The 20,388-nt window shown below is 37.5% G+C and overlaps 1 protein-coding gene across 4 annotated transcripts in view; it reads left to right on the plus strand.

The window, feature by feature from the left end:
- The window catches only part of VMP1 (vacuole membrane protein 1), a 140,046-nt gene that overhangs the window by 97,671 nt on the left and 21,987 nt on the right, over nt 1-20,388 (plus strand). For all 4 annotated transcript variants that reach the window (XM_082372066.1, XM_082372064.1, XM_082372067.1 and 1 more), the window contains 2 exons: nt 3,087-3,203; nt 7,789-7,850. In XM_082372066.1, the coding sequence (XP_082228192.1) occupies nt 3,087-3,203; nt 7,789-7,850 (179 nt within the window). The remainder of the gene's footprint in view (nt 1-3,086; nt 3,204-7,788; nt 7,851-20,388) is intronic.

Below are 20,388 nucleotides of genomic sequence, written 5' to 3' on the forward strand. Positions count from 1 at the left end.
CATTCTAGAGATATTCTAAAATATACATGTGCCTCAATCTTTGGACCCTGGCAATACTAGAAATTTTTGTAATCTAACTTTTCTTTTCAATGTAGAAGCTCTTTATCACAATATTGATCTCAACTATTTGAGCAATGTATAGGTATGTTGTAGTGTGATGTAGTGGGATGAGAATTGGCTTTGGAGTCAGGCTTACTTGGGTTCCTAAACCAGGTTTGCCTCTTAGCTATGTAGTCTCAGTGTCAATTTACTCTCCTTGAGCCCTAGTTTTCTAATGTTTAAAATGGGGCAATAGAGACTTCCCTGGTGGTCCAGTGAGTAAGACTCCGCACTCCTAATGCAGGGGGCCCAGGTTCAATCCCTGGTCGGGGAACTAGATCCCATATGTATGCCGCAACTAAAGATCCCGCATGCCGCAACGAAGATCCCACGTGCCACAACTAAGACCCAGTGCAGCCTAAATAAATAAATAATTTTTTTTTTTTTAATGAGGCAGTAAGACACTCATTACAAAGGTTGATGTGAGGATTTAAGATAATATATATGAACCAACACAGTGCCTGGAAGGCGAACTAAGAGCTCAACCATTTTTTATTGTTATTCATCAGCTTTGTATCAACCCCTGAGCACTTGGATGAAGAAGTGAAAGCTGTATTCCCTTTCCTCAAGGATCCTGAAGTCTAGTGAGGGAGACAGTTTAAATACAATAATAAGTAAAAGGTGCTGTGGAAGCCCAGCAGAATAGGATTAAGCTGAGAGGCCTGAAGAATGATAATGTCCTTAGTTTAGAAGCTAAGAGAACAGTGTGAGAGCCATGTTGCCTGGGTTGAAATTCTGAAATCATGCTCTGCTGCCATTAATGCTGGACAAATTGCTTAATCTGTCTGTCTCACTTTTCTTATCTATAAAATGGATGTAATATCATATAGCATTGTTTTGGGAATTAAGTGAGTTGATGATGTAGAAACCTTAGAAATGTACCTAACAATTCAATAAAAGTTAGCTTTCATTATTCCTGGGGAAAATACAAGAACCTTTGATTTATTAAAGCAAAAAATATTTATTCTTTGGCACTCATCTATGCCTGTGTCTTCCCTGCTAAAATTCCACTTTCTATACTAGCCAATCTTCTTTATATTTGACTAGGAATAGTCAATAGCCAACATAAATTAATAGATCAATTTGACCCTCTAAGAACTTTTTACTAGGAAATTGTTAATACTTATATTAAAGTACTAAAAGTATGTGTACTTGATTTAAGGTAAGAAGGTAAGTAGAGGGTAAGGTAGGAAGAAGTTTGTTTTTGTTTTTTTATAAATTTATTTATTTATTTTATTTATATTTGGCTGCGTTGGGTCTTTGTTGCTGCGTACAGGCTTTCCCTAGTTGAGGCAAGTGGGGGCTACTCTTCATTGTGGTGCGTGGGCTTCTCATTGTGGTGGTTTCTCTTGTTGTGGAGCATGGGCTCTAGGCACGCGAGCTTCAGTAGTTGTGGCACGCGGGCTCGGTAGTTGTGGCTCGCTGGCTCTAGAGCTCAGGCTCAGTAGTTGTGGCACACGGGCTTAGTTGCTCTGCAGCACGTGGGATCTTCCCGGACCAGGGCTTGAACCCGTGTCCCCTGCATTGGCAGGCGGATTCTCAACCACTGTACCACCAGAGAAGCCCAGAAGTTTATTTATTAATTAGTTATTTTGTTGTTAACATTTGAACTAAGATAAAACTCGTAATTGAGGGAAAATCTAAAAGCTACTTAATAGTTCTTTTAATTCTAATCTTCCTTTCTGTGTATTTAGTTAACAATTGAAAAAAAAGGATAAGTAACATGCATATGTAACAACAAATTCATTGATTATGCTCTTCTGAGAGTATCCAACGTAAAACTTCTAATTTTTATCTACTCTGATTACATATCTTGTATACTTTAATTTCTATTTCAATATGCTGTGGAGCCTGATAATAAAGGAAAACAATTAAAATTTTAATTCATGGAGTTGTGAGAGTCATATGAGAAAATATAAGAAATGACAATTGTAAGGATGTGGAAGTGACATTGTTATTAAATGGTTGTAAGACAGATGAAATTGTGTAAAGCATTTGAATTTGGATAAGAAAAATAAAATTGAGCTATTGAATCTGAGTGTTATTAACAGAAGAATACTTGAATTCTGATTTAGTTATGGCATTGTTTTTGAAAGAACATTTGTGACAAATATCTTTTAAACAACTGGGCTTTTATTTGAAAGTCCAAACACAAAATTATATAAATTAATTAGCTTATAAATGGTTCCACCAACAGACACAAGGACAAGAGTACCTCTGTGGGAGAAAAATGGATGAAGTGCTCAAAAAGAGCTTGTGGTTTCTTTGCATTTTTACATGAAATTATCTATTAGCATTCTTGAAATGTGGGAATGTTCAGAAAAGGTATTTGTTGTGAATCACTTCTTTGTCTGGGACTGAGTATTCACAACATCTGAATCTGTGCTCTTGTATTTCCACCCTTGATTTTCTTCCTAGAATGAATCGCATGACCCCATGGCCTTGGGCTGTCATAGATAAAAAAAATTCATTATTTGTATTTTACTTTATGTTGAAAAATGAAAGCACGGCCACCTATAAATGTATCTGTGAATTTACAAGAATGTTTTCTGTAGATGTGAGTACTTTCTAGATAATCTTTTTCTTCATTTATACCTCACCTTATAAAACGGCTACCAAATGGTCAAGTATCTACTGAATGGGATTAAGTTCCTGTTGATCCTTTGGCTTTATCCAGTTTTAATGTGATGAAAAAAAGTATATTTACGGGGCATTAGTCATAAGTAATGCAGGCAAAAGGACAGCTGTGTTTGCTTTGAACAAATTAAGCAATCGCCTGGGATGAATATGTGACACAACTTATAGAGACATTAGAATACTTGTCTAACTATCCAGACAGTCTAGTACTGATCAGGAAACCCATACCTCTCTTTCCAGTGGTAGACAAGGCTTAACACATAATTCCACACACCTATAGGTGGTAAAATTAAACTGTTTTTTGGATTATATATGGACGTTCCATTTTAATTTTTTCTTTTTTTAAATAGATTCCAAATCCTCTGTTTGATCTGGCTGGAATAACATGTGGACACTTTCTTGTACCTTTTTGGACTTTCTTTGGTGCAACCCTGATTGGAAAAGCAATAATTAAAATGCATATCCAGGTAATTATACCCTTTGACTCCCTGTTTAATGATGATGAACCCCTTAAAAGACACTGAAAACATATTCCCCTTGCTCTCTCCAAGGCAAATTGTCAAGATTTTGGTTCTGCTTCTTGGTTGGTAGCATGCTTAGGTATTCAGCCACGGAACATCGTTTGGAAGTTAGTGGATTTCCGGCAGGTTTTCCCTACTCCTGTTGGAAAGTTGTTCCCCTTTATTATTTTTTTCCTTGTTTTATTTCTTTCCTTCTTTTTTCCTCCCTTCCTTTCTCTCTTTCTTTCTTTATTTCACTTTTGCCTTGTGAAACTGTTTATCCAAGAATTTTACCAAACAAAAATAGTGTTCCTGTATAGGAAAATGCACACCATATTAACATACATAGTCCAAAGATGTTTTATCTTTACTGACCATAGGCTGAGGAAGTATTCCCTTTCATTAATTCTACTTTTCTTTCACACATTCTATATATAACACTTCCTCTCAAGGCACAAATATCCTTTACAAAATACCAGCCAGATGTTAATGTGGACAATGTGGAAGAAAGGGGGCCCTGAGGAGACGAAGAGATGTGGGTTTTGGTTAGAGATGTGAGAATCTGTTAGTCTTCAAAGACACTCTTAACAAAATCTTTAGGATAGGGCTGTGTGTGTGTGTGTGTGTGTGTGTGTAAATAGAGGAGAGAAAAGAGGCCGATAACTTAAATGAGAGGAAATGGATATATGCTTCTAGGACTGTGATACGAATCGATACGTGTGGTATAAAAGGCAAATCTTACTAGAATAAAATAAAATTAACATGGAAAGAATGTCTTCATTAATGAGGTTTGCAAGAAGGAAGCATTCACCAAAGGAAGGGCAAGAACAGTGAGTAATGTCTATGCCCTGGTCTGATTCCTTAATAATTAAAAGCACGTCTATCCCCCAAGTTTCTGCTTACCACCTCTCTACCTCCAGTCCTTAGAAGAGAAGAATGAAAAAGGAAAACTTCAGCTGCTTCTACCTGCCCAGTTTCTCATATTAGACTTTGGCATTTAGGATGAGTTTATTGAGCTTGTCATCTACTCTCTGGCCATGCTAATCACTCAGAATTTCAAGGCTTTATTTTTCCTCCTTCAAGGAATATAATTTCTCCTACTTACGTTAAGTGTATTGTTCAATGACTATGGGTTTTTAAATACTGATGCTAGTTACTTTGGGAAAGATTTAAATTACTATAATAGGGCTTTTCAAATGATAAAATCATTTAGCTTTTTGAAGTCCTTTGAAAGTATTAATACCTAAGGAACAATAACAGATTATTTTAATTCCCTTTATAACAGCAACTTCTCTAGGAATCCATAAACTTAATGTATCCTGCTTTATGTACTAACTTTCTATAAAATACAGTAAAATATATTATGCTAAAAGTACCCTATAGTTATAGGGTATGTAACTTATCAGACCTTTCATTATAGCATATTCAAAAATAGTATATTTTTTTAACATTCTCAGTAGAATTTTTCAAGTTATCATAATAATGCTTAATGTTTTAATATAGTACTTCACACTTTAAAGTACTTAGTGTATGCCATCCGATTTAATTCTTATAATACTGGGATAGAGAAATTACTACTCCCATTTTGTAATTATCAAACTTAGAGAGGGAAATAGGTAATAGTTGCCTAAAAGAATAAGTTAACAGCTGGAATTTGAACCTGAGTCAGCTTCAAGTTCAGTGTTCTTTCCACTCTTTTGCAATGCCTTCTTAACTGTATTTATATGATCACGAAAACTGAATTGTTTAATACCGGCTGTTTATCAGGACCTGTGCCAGGCAGTTTGCATTGGTTATCTCAGAACAATCCTGTGAGGTGGTTATTATCCCCATTTCGTAGATGGGAGGGACTAGAATTCAAACCAAAATCGTGCTATCTGTTAAACCTCCCCTAAAAGTTTGAAATCAGCCCACCTAATAATGTTAATTAAGGATTTCTCTTTCTACTGGACAAGTTCCAATTCCTCAGCCTGTAGAAGTTCCCTTAGAAATATTTCCTTTCTCCTAAATGATGAAGAAAATAAGGAGTCAACATACTCATATAATATTTCATGTACCATATAATTTACTTATCATGTGTATTATTTATGCCTTTCAACTTTCCCCCTACCGCCACACACACGTGTACAGAAATATAAGCACCATGAGGGCAGAGGTTTTTGTTTCTTGGCTCCCTAAGGTATTCTAGTGCCTAGAATAGCATCTGGCATGTAGTTGGCACTCAGTAAATATTTAATATATGAATCAGTCTAAGATACTTCTTTCCATTGGAGGACCCTTCTTTTATAGATATATAGTTTCTTCTTTGTTCATTCTGGCACCATTAGTTCGCTACACCCATATCTTTCTTTTTTTTAATTATTCCTACTCTACCCTTATTTTCTCTGTGCACATGGTTGACATGGTTGAGTGGGCTCTTTGGGGATCTGTGCCTTTTGTTTATTTGGTAGAATCCCCACCCAGACCGCAAGCCTGAATGATTCTGAGACATATGTTCTTAAATGTCTTGCCCAGCCCAGTGAATTTTCAAGCTGTTATATATAAGAAGAAAGTCTTGTTTTGTTTTCAAGAAACGAAATTGTGCAATTATCTGGGCATTGGCTTATTTAGAATGTTAGGAAATGATGGTAGGGAACACATGGTGGTGAAATCACTGAGAGGCAAACCATTAGCTCTGTTTCTTAGTAAAAGATTTATAGCTCCAATTAACTGGCTTTTAGTATGGATACTAGAAGAGTCCCCATATATTAATGCTTTTCTCCCTAAATGATCTCTTGTAATTGTCTTATTAGCTTCATAATCTTCATACACCATTTGTGTAGGATTGTTGATAAATCATCATCCATCTTGTAATTGTTTGATATCTATATGTGCTTACTTTTTTCATGAGATAGGTAAATACCTTTTTCACATTAATTGATACGTAAACAAACACCAAAAAGGACCGTGAACTTATTTTTTTTAGTCTTATTTCCTCACACATATCCAGCTGTGCAGCTGCCAGTGTCTTTGTTAACTGTAGGACATTAAGAAAATATCATTGCCTTATTAGTCTTCTACCTGAAATAATGAGCTTTAGTCTGAATTAGCCACTTTCTTGAGATTCATAATGGATGGCTAAAAAGAAGGCTATTGTTATTTATTTTATTTCTCTTCCCTCCCATTTGGTTACATAGGCTATAGTTACTATTTAACAACAGTAACAAAGCACTGGAGAGTTTGTTATCAGGAACTAGGAGAGAGAATCTAGAATTACTCATATTTATTCAGAGAATTATTATCAGTCCTTTAAAGCTAAACCTTAATATCACCTTCTTGAATCTCTAATTAATTGTACTTATGTGACCTTTTCTTTCTCTCAACTTGTGTAACACATTGTTTTCACTGCTAATGACATTTACAGTTTATATGTATATCTTTTGTACTTAACCATCTTTCTACTATGTATAGAAAAATTTTTTAATTTCTTCAGGGTATTGAAGAAGTATTCTTCCCATCTTTGTGTTCCCTGAAAGCCCTTAATAATGCTTATATTATCCATAGTAAGTACTTTTCGTAACATTTGTTGAGTTGAAAATATTTGCTACCTGTTAGCCTAAAGACATCTTTACTTGTAAGTTAAGTATCAACATCTTTAATTAATGAAGAATACCTCAGTAATACCAAATTGACAATGACCCAGGTCTGCTAAAGATCCTCCAAAACTTGTTGATGCCTTTGCTTGTACCCTAAGGCTGAAATTCCAAGCTCATTCAGGATCTGAGAATGGAACTTTCATGATACTTTTATAAGAACTTTCCAGGAAGGACATAGTCTTTTCAAAGATCCCCTTGATTAGATTTAGCCCAGACACCTATCATCAGGCTGATCAGCTTTAATTTCAGTGGTGGAGGCTATATGGGAACCCATGACTTTAGTTGTATACACCATTCTAAAACACATAGAACAGGCTACCCTGGTGGCGCAGTGGTTAAGAATCTGCCTGCCAATGCAGGGGACACGGGTTCAATCCCTGGTCCCGGAAGATCCCACATGCCGCGGAGCAGCTAAGCCCGTGAGCCACAATTACTGAGCCCACATGCCACAACTGCTGAAGCCTGCATGCCAGGAGACTGTGCTCTGCAACAAGAGAAGCCACCACAATGAGAAGCCCGCGCACCGCAACGAAGAGTAGCCTCCGTTCTCTGCAACTAGAGAAAGCCCACGCGCAGCAATGAAGACCCAACACAGGCAAAAATAAATAAATAAAATAAAACACATAGAACATGTGGAACATCCACCCAGCCTTGGGTTTCATGACTCACATTTCTCCCTCAGACATGGTCACGTATCCTGGCAAGACTAGAACTGTGCTTAAGGAAAAACATCTTTAAAATACAAAGTACATAGCATTTGTCAAATGGTGTTTTGTTTTGTTTCTTAAAATTTTTTTAAATTGCAATTAGCAGCAGCATGGTCACCTGTTTAGACTATTATCAGAATTGTGAATTTATATTGTTTTTTTTTTTTTTTTGATGAGAAATATTTATTTTAACTGGCATTTTCTTTACAGAAAATCTTCGTTATCATAACATTCAGCAAACACATAGTGGAGCAGATGGTGGCTTTCATTGGGTGAGTAATTCTTTAAGGACTAATATTAATATCATCATGGTTTGAATGGGAGGAAATGTATAAAAAAGACTTTATTGGTATAGAATTTTTGTGATAGCTCTTTATTTTTTGAGAAGGAAAAATCTTTTGCCCTGTTATTATTTAAATTGAAGATGAACCTCGTTCCCTACAGCAGGGAAGGATGAAGCTCAGATTATCCTTGTTTGATTTTAAACCAAACATGTATCAAGTCATATAATTCTTGATTTAAAAGAAGCTTTGCAGTTTGAGACTTGCCCCTCCAAAGAAGTATGAAATTCTCTTTATGTAAAAGACATGTGTATATAGTTAGAGTTTAATGGTGCTTTGATACAATGCTATGACTTTTAGCCAAAATTGGATGCCAGATACACAGTTGTATTTCATTTATATATAAATCTTACATAAAATATTAATATTCCATTAAATAAGGCATGATAAGATATTACCAAAATATGTGTTATGAATCTATTACTTCACTAGAGAAAAATTAGGCCATTTTAAAAGGCTAAACTATCCAAAGCATTTATTTTTGTGTTTAAAGAAGTAAGACCAGTTTTAACATACGCTTTAAATGACAGTGTCACAAAGTTTTTGGAGTTTACTTTGATAAAACAGTAAAGAAAGACCTGTTTAGTTAATCAAATTAATGTCAACTGGAATGTGAATCCTACCGGATATTAAATGAACCCTTTTTTTTTTTTTCAATATATGATTTTTTATTCGATGTTTACAGGTGAGAGGTTTTCTTTTCATTTAATAGCATAACTGCCCTATGGTGGAAAAGTGTTAAGTTGGAATGCCCTTTATGTAGTTTTAACACAAATCTTTATTTTAAAAGCCATTTATAAAACAAGACCTTTATGAAAATTTTCACTATTAAAAAACTGCCACGTGGTAGTGAGTTCATGAGTATTAGTTTTATTATTCTTTGAACCATGCACTACATATTATACTTACTCTTTTCTATGTATGATATATTCTATGATAAAATAGTTTTTAATATTTTCTACTTAGGTATTAATGTAATAATTGAGGAAAAACATATTCTTGAGAATATACTCAGTGGAGCCAGCTGTTGATTTTATTACTTCCTAAGCTTCTGATTAGAAATATGGATTATGGCTTGTAAATTAAATTTTAATTACTCCAGTTTTTTGTTGCCTGAATTCTTACCAAAAAAGTGGTTTATAAGTCACCATATATCACATTCGAAAAGAAAGAGGGAATATTCTTGTCCCTTTTTTTAAAATAAGAAGACATTTCATCCATTCCTAGAGATTATTGTGCCACCTTGAGAGAATTCTGAGGGACGTGTAGGACTACCACACAAACCACACAGACCCACACATTGTAGGAATGACTTTGCACGCAGCATCCTACATTTTTTTTCTCCTTTTTCCATACTGAACATTTATAGAAGGAAGTTTTCCAGCTACTTCTACATCCTCACCACTACCACCTTTTGTTTCCCCAGCCTTTGGAGCTTCTAAGAAGTTATATTAGTTAGCTACCTATCTCAAACACCCACATCCAGTTTCATTTCCTTCCAATCAGTTCATCATACTGCAGTTAGTAACCTTTTAAAAATCATATCTGAGCCTGTCGCCACCACTGTCCTCACTCCCCAGTTCCTCCACTTCTTGAAACCCTTCGCTTGTTTTCCCCTTCATTCTTAAGATAAAGCTAAAACTCCTTACTGGGTCTCTGTAGCCTTGAATGAACTATCCCCTATAGTTTTCTCTGCTTGAGTCTCTCACCATTGGTCTTTGCTCAGGCTTTTCCCGTTGCCCTGTTCAGGGTTTCTCAACCTTGGCACTATTGACATTTTAGGCCAGATAAGATGTCTTTGTTGTGGGGGACTGTCCTGTGCACTGTAAGATATTTAGCTGCGTCCTTTTCCTCTACTCACTAGATGCCAGTAGTGTCTCCCAGTTGTGACAATCAAAAATGTCCCCCCCCAAAAAAAAATGTCCCCAAACATCGCCAAATGTTCCATGGCAAGTAAACCGCCACTATCACCACCAATCCCATTGAGAACCACTGGCCTAGATAATGTCCTTTAGATTTCAGCTACTATATTCACAAAAACACCTTCCCTGACTAGGTCACAATTACCCTCTTTCCTAGGGACCTCCTTTCTCAGCAGTATGTACTACATGCACTGACAGTTGTATTTTTACATTCATGTTTGAGGGTGTATGATTACTGTCCTTTTACAACTAACCTGTAAACTTCTTAATGGCAGAGGCCATGCCTATTTTTGTTCGCTGTTGTGTCCATAGCATCTGGCATCTTGATTGACGCATAGCAGGTGCTTGATAAATATCTGGTGAATAAATGAACAGGTGGTGCCCAAATAAAGATCTGGTCAGTAAGAATCAGCAAATTATTTGTAGAGCCCAGATTCTTCTGTTTCCCCAGCCTTTGGAGTTCCTAATAAATTACATTAATTACCTACAGTAAATAGCAGTAAACGTATCTTTAAGCTTAGGCCAATGTATTAAAGTTAGAATTTCTTATTCCTTATGTTTTTCAAAATCAGTAGTCCTGGGCTTCCCTGGTGGCGCAGTGGTTGAGAGTCTTCCTGCCAATGCAGGGGACACGGGTTCGAGCCCTAGTCCGGGAAGATCCCACATGCCGTGGAGCAGCTAAGCCCACGTGCCACAGCTACTGAAGCCCACGTGCCTAGAGCCCATACTCTGCAACAGGAGAGGCCACCGCAGTGAGAGGCCCACGCACCATAACGAAGAGTGGCCCCCACTCGCCGCAACTAGAGAGGGCCCGTACGCAGCAATGAAGACCCAATGCAGCCAAAAATTAATTAATTAATTTTTTAAAAAATCAGTAGTCCCTCCCCTTAACTATCTCCTCTAGCACAGCCCCTCAAAAAAAAAAAAATTCCAGTGATTCTTCTTAAAGATGGTTTTGCATAAAGTTATTCTAAGATATTCAAGGTCTACTAGAATGGGTGCTGGTTTGGTTTTGTTTTGCGTGTGTCATATTTTAAAAACTGTTTGCAAGAGACAAATGTTGCAATGTCCTGATATCTTCATCTTTTCCCCAGTACTGTCTACAGGGATTACCCATCAACTTCTTTTCTAGGTAAACTATTAAGCAGTATAAATAATTAGACTTAGCTGTAATAATAATTCTTTATTACCACATGCTAATGAGTATCTTTTTCATCTTTGTCTGTAATAAAATTATCTTTTAATCAGATTCTCTAATTGAGCTTGACATGGTTTGTTTTCCTACATTTTGAAGTAGGAAATGCTATACAAGTGTTCAGATGATAATAAATGATAATAAATAGTATCACCAAACCTAGATTGAAAATTAAGTTAAACCAGGAGGATGAATTTTTAGAAGACCTAAATTTGTTCTTTTATATCATAATAAATAGCTTAGCAATTTATTTCAGAAAAGGGAAGGAGAACAGTCAAACTGATTCCCTAGACTCATTGTTGAGTTGAACTGAAAATACTACATGTAATTTGCTATAGAAACATTCTCCTGTGATTGTTAGTTCTCCCTTTTCACACTGTTAAAACTACTGATATAAATGGTGTGTGTGTATATATATATATTTATATATATGGCAAATCATCAAACTAAACTAGAAAGTTTGGAATACAGCCTTTTTTTGCGGGGGGCTGTGTTGGGTCTTGTTGCTGCGCGCGGGCTTTCTCTAGTTGCAGCAAGTGGGGGCTACTCTTCGTTGCGGTGCACGGGCTTCTCATTGTAGTGGCTTCTCTTGTTGCGGAGCACGGGCTCTATGCACGCAGGCTTCAGTAGTTGCAGCACATGGGCTCAGTAGTGGTGGTATGCAGGCCCTAGAGCACAGGCTCAGTAGTTGTGGTACACGGGCTTAGTTGCTCCGCGGCATATGGGATCTTCCCAGGCCAGGGATCAAACCCGTGTCCCCTGCATTGGCAGGCGGATTCTACCACTGCGCCACCAGGGAAGTCCTGGAATCCTTTTGAGGGATGTTTAAAACTATGTGCCCACAATTAAGAGGGTGATGAATTGCCATGGTAGAGTAAAAATCAAAAGACCAAGAAAAAGTCAGCAACAATTCAAATTTAAAATAAAATTATGAGATAATAAGGCAAGGAAGAATGAAAAAATGAATCCCAAGAGTAAGGACAGCTATGGAGTGAAATATGAAAAGAACACACAGGCTTTAGACAAAACCAATCTAGGTTTGAATATAAACTCTGCCACAGGCCAGTTATTTATTTCCTCTCTGTATCCACTTTTAGCTGCTGTTCTCTCAAATAATATATTTTCTTTAAGTAGCATTTCTTCCCCAGTTCAGGAGGCCACTGGTAATCTTTCCAACTTCCAGTCAAAATGTAAAATGTCCTGTCTCAAAATATCTTACAGTTTAGTTGAAATGTACTCATATCAAGTGATTTAAAATTCTAAGGCATGTGGATTTTTTAAATGCCTTTCCTCTCAATTTTTATGTTGCCTGTGTTCTCATCTCATTTTCCAAAGTTTCTACTGACTGTGAATGGAAAGGTAGCATGCTAGGTGACTACTTTGTATGCTCTCAGAGAAGATTGAGGGAAGGCCTACTTCTCCTTAAAGGAAGTACCCATTTCTTTACTCTCTGATCCGTAAAACACCTTTTATCAGGACAAAGTTTTTCATCAAAGATTATACAAATAATTCTTGAGGGTACTATTTATTAAACATAGTGAGCACTTTTCATACAATTGTTATTACTGTTTACTTCCTTGTTTTTTTAATTTTTTATTTTATTTATTTTTTGGCTGCATTGGGTCTTCGTTGTGGTGTGCGGGCCTCTCATTGTGGTGGCTTCTCTTGTTGCAGAGCACGGGCTCTAGAGTGCAGGCTCAGTAGTTGTGGCACATGGGGTCAGTAGTTGTGGCTCACCAGCTCTAGAGCGCAGGCTCGGTAGTTGTGGCGCACGGGCTTAGTTGCTCTGCGGCATGTGGGATCTTCCCGGACCAGGGCTCAAACCCGTGTCCGCTGCATTAGCAGGCGGATTCTTAACCACTGCGCCACCAGGGAAGTCCCTTTTTTTGCTGTTTTGAACAATGCTTCTGTGAGCATTTCTTAATGCAAGATAGATGAGCACATAGTGGAACCTAGAATATGATAAAAGGGACAACACAGAAGAGGGAAAAGGTGAATAAAAGAGAGACTGGAAAAAAAGAAAGAAAAAAAAAAAAAAAGAGACTGGACATAAGCAAGATAACCCTTCATTGTGATAAGTTAACTTAGTTTTGTCTAGGGTCAAATTTTGTCTAGGCAGGTGTGCCTGTGGCCTGCCATGTCAGGCTACTCACCTCCCCATGTGTCAGGGAAAGAATTATTTAGTGTTGACCATTACATCTCTGGTGGTGAGGTTTAGGATCAGTTTTATACAGGTTTGAATGCTATACTGATGACTGAAAGAAATATCCCTTTCCCCAAACGGCTTCTAGTCTCAGTGTTACTATGGAATGGCCCAGCTACATAAGTGTGCCTTTGGACTGTGGTATGTTTAGTATAGTATATCATGGTATGACAGTCCTAAGGTCCCAGAGAGAATATAAGCCCTACCTCCAAAATATATTGTAATTTTAAGAGTAAATAATTCCCCTCCCTTGACCAGAAATAATTATTTGTAGATTTATTTCTTGGACAGTTCTGGAAAGTAATCATTAGTATCACTGGGTTTAGGGGAAGGTATCCCTATTACCTATTCCTAAATCAAAGGGTTTGTCTAGTTATATATGAAAATCTGCGTAGATGTAATGAATCAGTTACATATTCTGAAAGGTTAGAACAGATAATAGCCTTGAAAAAGCCTTTTGGTTTATGGCGTGTTTGGCAAGAGGACAGAGAAAAGGTTCTGAAAAAAGATTAGGCATGTAATGGAGTTTTTCACTCTCTGATATCCTAAGCTGAAGTAAGTCAGAGGACAGAACCAAAGAACCAGGGAACTTTAGAGCTTCAAAGGCATTACATTTGTTGCAGTCTTTCTTCCTTTCTTTCTTCCTTTCTTTTTTTTTAAGATTTTAGACTTATTTTTATTTAATTTTAGATTTTCTCCAATGAGAGAGACCTGGACATATTTCTTAAAGAGCATGACCAAGTCTAACTTTAAAATCATGATTAAAATGACATGTTCTGATATTCTCACCAAATAGAGGATGAGAAGTCCCAGAAAATAACATTAAGCATATGACTCGTAACAAACCATATGCAGAACATTGGCTCATTGTCAGGTTGCCAGAGTCTTATTGGAAGACAGAGTCCCCAGTTTTACCACACAAGAAAATTTCCATAACTCAGTCATTGAACTCGGGGGATGGGGTTGGCTGGAGCAGGGACTTTTTACCAGATACAGAATGTTCCATGCTCTTCTTTGCTGTCTCCTATTTCTAAGTTAACTTGACGTTTGACCTCAAGAGTCGGACTTGCCTGTGGCAAGAGAGATCATTTTAACCAGTGAGTAATTAAGTGCTTGAATCTTAATGTTGTTTCTTGTACCTCACTCTGTAAGTGGTCAGAATGAGCTATATTGGTCTGGACTTTTTCTTCTACAGAAAGAAAATCTATCCTTTCATTTTATTTTATTATTATTATTATTTATTTTTTTTTTTTGGCTGTGTTGGGTCTTCGTTGCTGCGCACGGGCTTTCTCTAGTTGCGGCGAGAGGGGGCTACTCTTTGTTGCAGTGCGCGGGCTTCTAATTGCAGTGGCTTCTCTTGTTGCAGAGCACAGGCTTTAGGCGCGCGGGCTTCGGTGGTTGTGGCACGTGGTCTCTGTAGTTGTGGCTCACGGGGTCCAGAGCACAGGCTCAGTAGTTGTGGCGCATGGGCTCAGTTTCTCCGCAGCATGTGGGATCTTCCCGGACCAGGGCTCGAACCCATGTCCCCTGCATTGGCAGGTGGATTCTTAACCACTGCACCACCAGGGAAGTCCCTACCCTTTCATTTTAAAATACACAAACCTGGTTTATGTATTTGATTCTCTTTGACTTTTTTTGATCATTGTAAAATAATCAGAAAAAGTTATGGAAGTGTGGAACACAAATAACTGTATTAATCGGAGGAGGTTACAGAGGTTTTAAGACCCCAGCTGCTGAGAATCAGTTGTACATGATGATTTTAATATAATCTTCTGTACTCAGGTAGAAAACTCCTTCTTTTTCATGTCCTCTTCCTGTAGCTTATCTTCTCTTTTGACTCTTAACTCCTTTGTATTTTTCTTATAGATATTGGGAGGCAGAATAGTTAAAGGTTAAAGCAAGAACTCTGGAATTAGACTGTAAGGTGAGAAATGGACATTGTATTAGGAAGTTACTATTAACCATAATTAGAGCATTTCTGTAGAATGATGAAAACTAAAACCCAATTATATTAACCTACATAGTGGGTAAAGAAAAAGTCAGGCCAAGGTCATACCTGACGCATTTTAAGTGTTCTATAAATATTTGTTGACTAATTGAATTCATTTATTCATTATTAGGAGAGACCTCTGTGTATTTTAGGCTGAGGGAAATACTCTGGTTAAAAGCTAGAGATGGAAAATACAAATGAAGAAAAGGAAGGACGTGGGTTGGATATAACATTTAGTAAGCACTCAGTGTGCCAGATGCTTTACATTTGTTTTTATGAATATGCATAATAAAACCTATAAGGTACTTACTATCACTGTCTTCATGGGGAAACTGAAACATATTTAAATTCATGTAAATGGTAAGAGCTGTAAGGAGATAGGATCAAAAGCCTGAGTGGTTTGATTTATTCTCCTTAACCACTTCTTCCTTCAAAACTGGAATGAAGGGACTTCCCTGGTGGCACAGTGGTTAAGAATCCGCCTGCCAATGCAGGAGACACGGGTTCAAGACCTGGTCCGGGAAGATCCCACATGCCTTGGAGCAACTAACGCCATGCCCACAACTACTGAGCCTGCGCTCTAGAGCCCGCGTGCCACAGCTACTGAAGCCCGTGCGCCTAGACCCTGTACAAGAGAAGCCACTGCAATGAGAAGCCCGCGCACTGCAACGAAGAGTAACCCCTGCTCGCTGCAACTAAAGAAAGCCCGCATGCAGCAACGAAGACCCAACGCAGCCAAAATTAATTAATTGATTGATTTTTAAAAAACTGGAATGAAAATTTCAAGATCTTTTGAGGTGGAAAAGAGGGACATTGAGAGAGTGCTATAGAAGTCAGTGAGGTAATCTTGAAGTTGGAGATTTGGACGAGAGTGCTAGTTTCAAATGCCTGCCTCGTGAATGTGATAGGGAGTCAGCATGAGTTCTTTCTGTCTACTCTCCTTGTTCACACTTGTATTGACCTGGCACAGCTGAAACTAGTTACTACCGGTGTTTGAGAAACCTACTGGGTTTTGTACCATAGGTTTAAATGCATTTTTTTTTCCTCTCCCTCTCATCACCCTTCTAGATTAAGTTCATTGAGGGCAGAGATCCTGGCTTTTGTTTTTAAGGTTATCTACTGCATTTATCGAGCTTCTGCCTAAGGGTTGGAGTAACTAGATTTTTCTTGATGAGTTTAAATTCCTTTTCAATACTGTCACTTTTTTGACTCACAATCAAGCCACTCTGAATGATGTAAAGGCCAGTGAGCTTCCGTGCTATTTCACCTTAAATTTGAAATTCCACAAACTATTCTTTATTCTTGACCTTTGGGCCTGTGGGTCCCTGTTGCTGATTTCTTTCTTTCTTAGAACTCAGTGGGTCATCCAGCCAGCCGCAGATTGATTTGTCACCATATAAAGCTGCCATCAGTCTGTCATTTTCTGTAACTGAAATCAGTTGATTTTTAACAGGGTTTTGTTTTGGCAGCCAATCACTTTTACTTGGTTCTTATAGACCACTTCTTTAGCTCTGCCCTCATTCATTAACATAAATGCCTGTTTGGCGTCTATTGCTCAACTCAAAATTCTGATATGAGGTTTTGTTTTCAAAAGCTTCCCTTTAATGGTAGCGTATTTCAAAGAGTATGTGCTATTTGTAAGGAGGTCTTACCTTCATACTAATTCTTATAGAAAACAATTCCAAATGTTCAAAAGCAAGTGCAGGGCTTCCCTGGTGGCACAGTGGTTAAGAATCCGCCTGCCAATGCAGGGGACATGATTCGAGCCCTGGTCTGGGAAGATCCCACATGCCGTGGAGCAACTAAGCCCGTGTGCCACAACTACTGAGCCTGCGCTCTAGAGCCTGTGAGCCACAACTACTGAAGCCCATGCACCTAGAGCCCATGCTCCACAACAAGAGAAGCCACGCAATGAGATGCCCGCGCACCGCAGAGTAGCCCCAGCTCACCGCAACTAGAGAAAGCCTGCGCACAGCAATGAAGACCCAATGCAGCCAAAAATAAACAAATAAATTTTAAAAAAAAGAAAAGCAAGTGCAGTTGAGGGTTACTTTTTTTGAAAGAAGCCTGTGAAAGAAATATGCTGTGAGGCAGTAGAAACAGTACACCTGATGTTTCTGGATAAAGCAGTGGTCTTCCTTCTACACAGCCGCTAGGAAACTGATGGTGTCATGTGTTTATAATTCTCCTCAGCGCACAATGGACTAACTTGAGTACAAAAGAGGTTTTAATAATTTGAAAGGGGCACAGCTGTGAATGAAATTCAAGATGTTTTAATCCCAAATCCTGAGGTTGAATCACAACGAATTTTAGATGGTGCCAGAGACTATCAACTCAAACTTGTATATATGAGAAAGCCCTAGATTTTAACTCTTTCATTTCAGTCACATAGGATTACTGGATCCCATTTTTACTGGGTTAAATATGTTTATTTGCAGCCAACACCAGTTCATTTACTTGTCATATTCCTGGGTTAATGGATTAATTAGGCATCAATTTGTATCTTTTTTTCTTTTTTCTTTCTCTAATCTCTGAGGACTGAAAGGCTATAAATATTAATGGATGTTAGCATGATGGCCTTTGGCTTCTTCAGAAAGATTGTTTGATAAACTACCTCCCCTCTGCCTTGCCTGCCTCTTCTCCTGAGCAGTCTACCTAAGGAGGAAAGATGTTTTTTTTTCATTTGCAGGGAAATCTGTCATTGTTGAATCAGGCCAGGAGTCTGAGATCCATTCTGAGTCACTATGAATAGAGTTCTAGTATTGGTCGGGGCCCCAGGGAAACTGGTGGTTAAATACTGTGAGAATCTTTATCAGACAGGAAATGACAACTCATTAAAGTACTAACCGTTAAGCCTGTTTAGATCCTGGCCTCGCTGCCCAGTGGGGGCAGGGCCGGGGGTGGGGTTGGTTATGGCGGTGTGGTGTTTAACTCTACAGTGTTTGACCAACATGTGCACGTTTCTGAAAACAAAGAATTATTTATAAGACTGTTATCAAGAAAGGGACTTGCTAGTCCGTCTGATTACTGAACATCTACCTACCGTACTATCATCGCCTCTTTTGTTCAGAAGACAGATCAGCATGTAATGGAGGTGGGATAGGGAGGGGCTTTTATTTCATCCCTGAAAATATATCCTACCAGTACCTTAATTGTAAAATTTAATCTCTTTAGCAGAAGAACCTGTAGCTTCAGTCTAGAAGAGTCTGTTACGGCTCTACTTACTTCTCAGCTCCCAGGCCAAATCTCAATTGATAGAATTCTCTGGAGTCAGAGGATAAATATGACTTATTGATTTACATACAGTGATCCTCACCCAATCAAGAAAATTCTAAAGACCCTGATATTCATTTAAAACATAAATATAAGTTTGTGGGCACAGGATTTCAGTCTCTTGAGATTTGGCTATTCAGGTTCTTAAAGGCCCTCTTTATAGTGGCCTATAGGAGCCACTATAAAGGATGGAAGGATGAGCAAAAAAGAGACACTTAATCTGGATCTTTGTAGAAATAGCTTTCTTTTCTCTAATATGTTACCTAACAGTTTTGCCTTGAGTTGGTCTGCTAACTAAGCCTTAAGATATTTTTGACCTTTTGGGAACAAGGAACAAGGTATAGTATCTGTACCCCTTGCAGTTTAGTTTCCTGGTCTAAACCAGTGGTTTTCACCATTGGAGTGGAACTAAAATAGAACTTCTATTTATATTTATTTTCATCTTTGTTATTTTCTTTTTTGTGTATTTTTGGAATGTACATAACATTATTATGGTAGTATATGTACATATAATTTATATGGCTATACATACATGGAGGATAGAGCTTACCATCAGTCTGATTGGCACTCCCTCAGACCACATGTCAGACCATCACAAATCATGGATTACAAAAATAGGCTAGGGTTAGAGTAAGAGTTCCATGGTACAAAAGGGGCTTACAGTGGGCATGCTGCAATTTATTGTTTTTTCTGTCCCATTAATCAGAAATATTTGCTAATGATAGCATGAAAGCCGTCATAATTAGCAAGACATTTAAAGTACCAACTTAAAAATTTTTAAGATTTCATCCATATTTTATCCATTTTAATTTGTATTTGTACATTTTACTATTTGCATAAGTAATATACATATATCAAAAATGTTTGCACACCATTGGTCTAGGCTCCTCTGCCCTTAAAAGCTGCTTTTGGTGCTATCAAAAAGTAGTCTACTTCAAAAGATCTCTATTATGCTTTCTGAATTATAGCAGCAGTAGACTTGATTAAACCTTTCCTTTCCCTTTCTTTTAATACTACCCCTGACCTGAATCTTCTTCTAAAAACATTTTCTCACATTCATAAGCTTTCCGTGGTTTAACTAACCACACCCTGAGAGTGTTATTTCCATGTTCTGATTAATCATTAGAGGAATGTTAAATAAATCAGCCTCAAAGTACTGCACAAATAGTGAAACGAAGGTTAAAAAAAAATTTTTTTTTGCCCATACTTTTTTTTCCTAAGAAAGATAAAGGCTTACTGCCCTATAGCCTTACTAGGAATCCATGTCAGACAGTATGTTTTCTGGAACGCCAATGATATGACTTACACAATCACATTAATGCTAAGATCTTCAAAAAAAGTGGTTAAGAAAGCAGAACCTGTATTAAAAATTTACTTTATTAATACCTGTTTAATTCCCATAGTCATTTCAACTGCTTAACCTTTATATAGGCCCTGTGTAAGTAGGGCTAAACAAGACAAATCAATTTTTTAAAAGTTTATGTTACTTCTGTGTTATTAAGCACTGTGCCCCAGTTTTATGATGACACATAATAATAAAAATCACTCATCTGGATGGAAAAATCCAAACAGAATCATGAACAGGAAAATTTCAGGTCTTTTAATAGCAAGTCCTAGATTGATGACTATGTCCGTGATGGAGAAGAGATTCAAAGTAAATCAAATGGTGTGTTTTTTATATCTGGTGAACCAATTTGTTTGAGAGTTACACAATTTGAAAGGAGTCCCTTGAAAACAGAATAACAGTGACCGATGAATGTTTTGGAATGGGTGTATGCTCATAAAATGAAAATTTAAGCATTGTGAAAAACTGGAGTACTCACATCACCCACTCTATGCAACCTCTGCCAATTGTGATGCTTCCTTTGGTAGATTTTCTGGCTTTT

The sequence above is a fragment of the Balaenoptera borealis genome (assembly GCF_965194805.1).
Source record: "Balaenoptera borealis genome assembly, chromosome: 20".
Classification (NCBI taxonomy): Eukaryota; Metazoa; Chordata; class Mammalia; order Artiodactyla; family Balaenopteridae; genus Balaenoptera; species Balaenoptera borealis.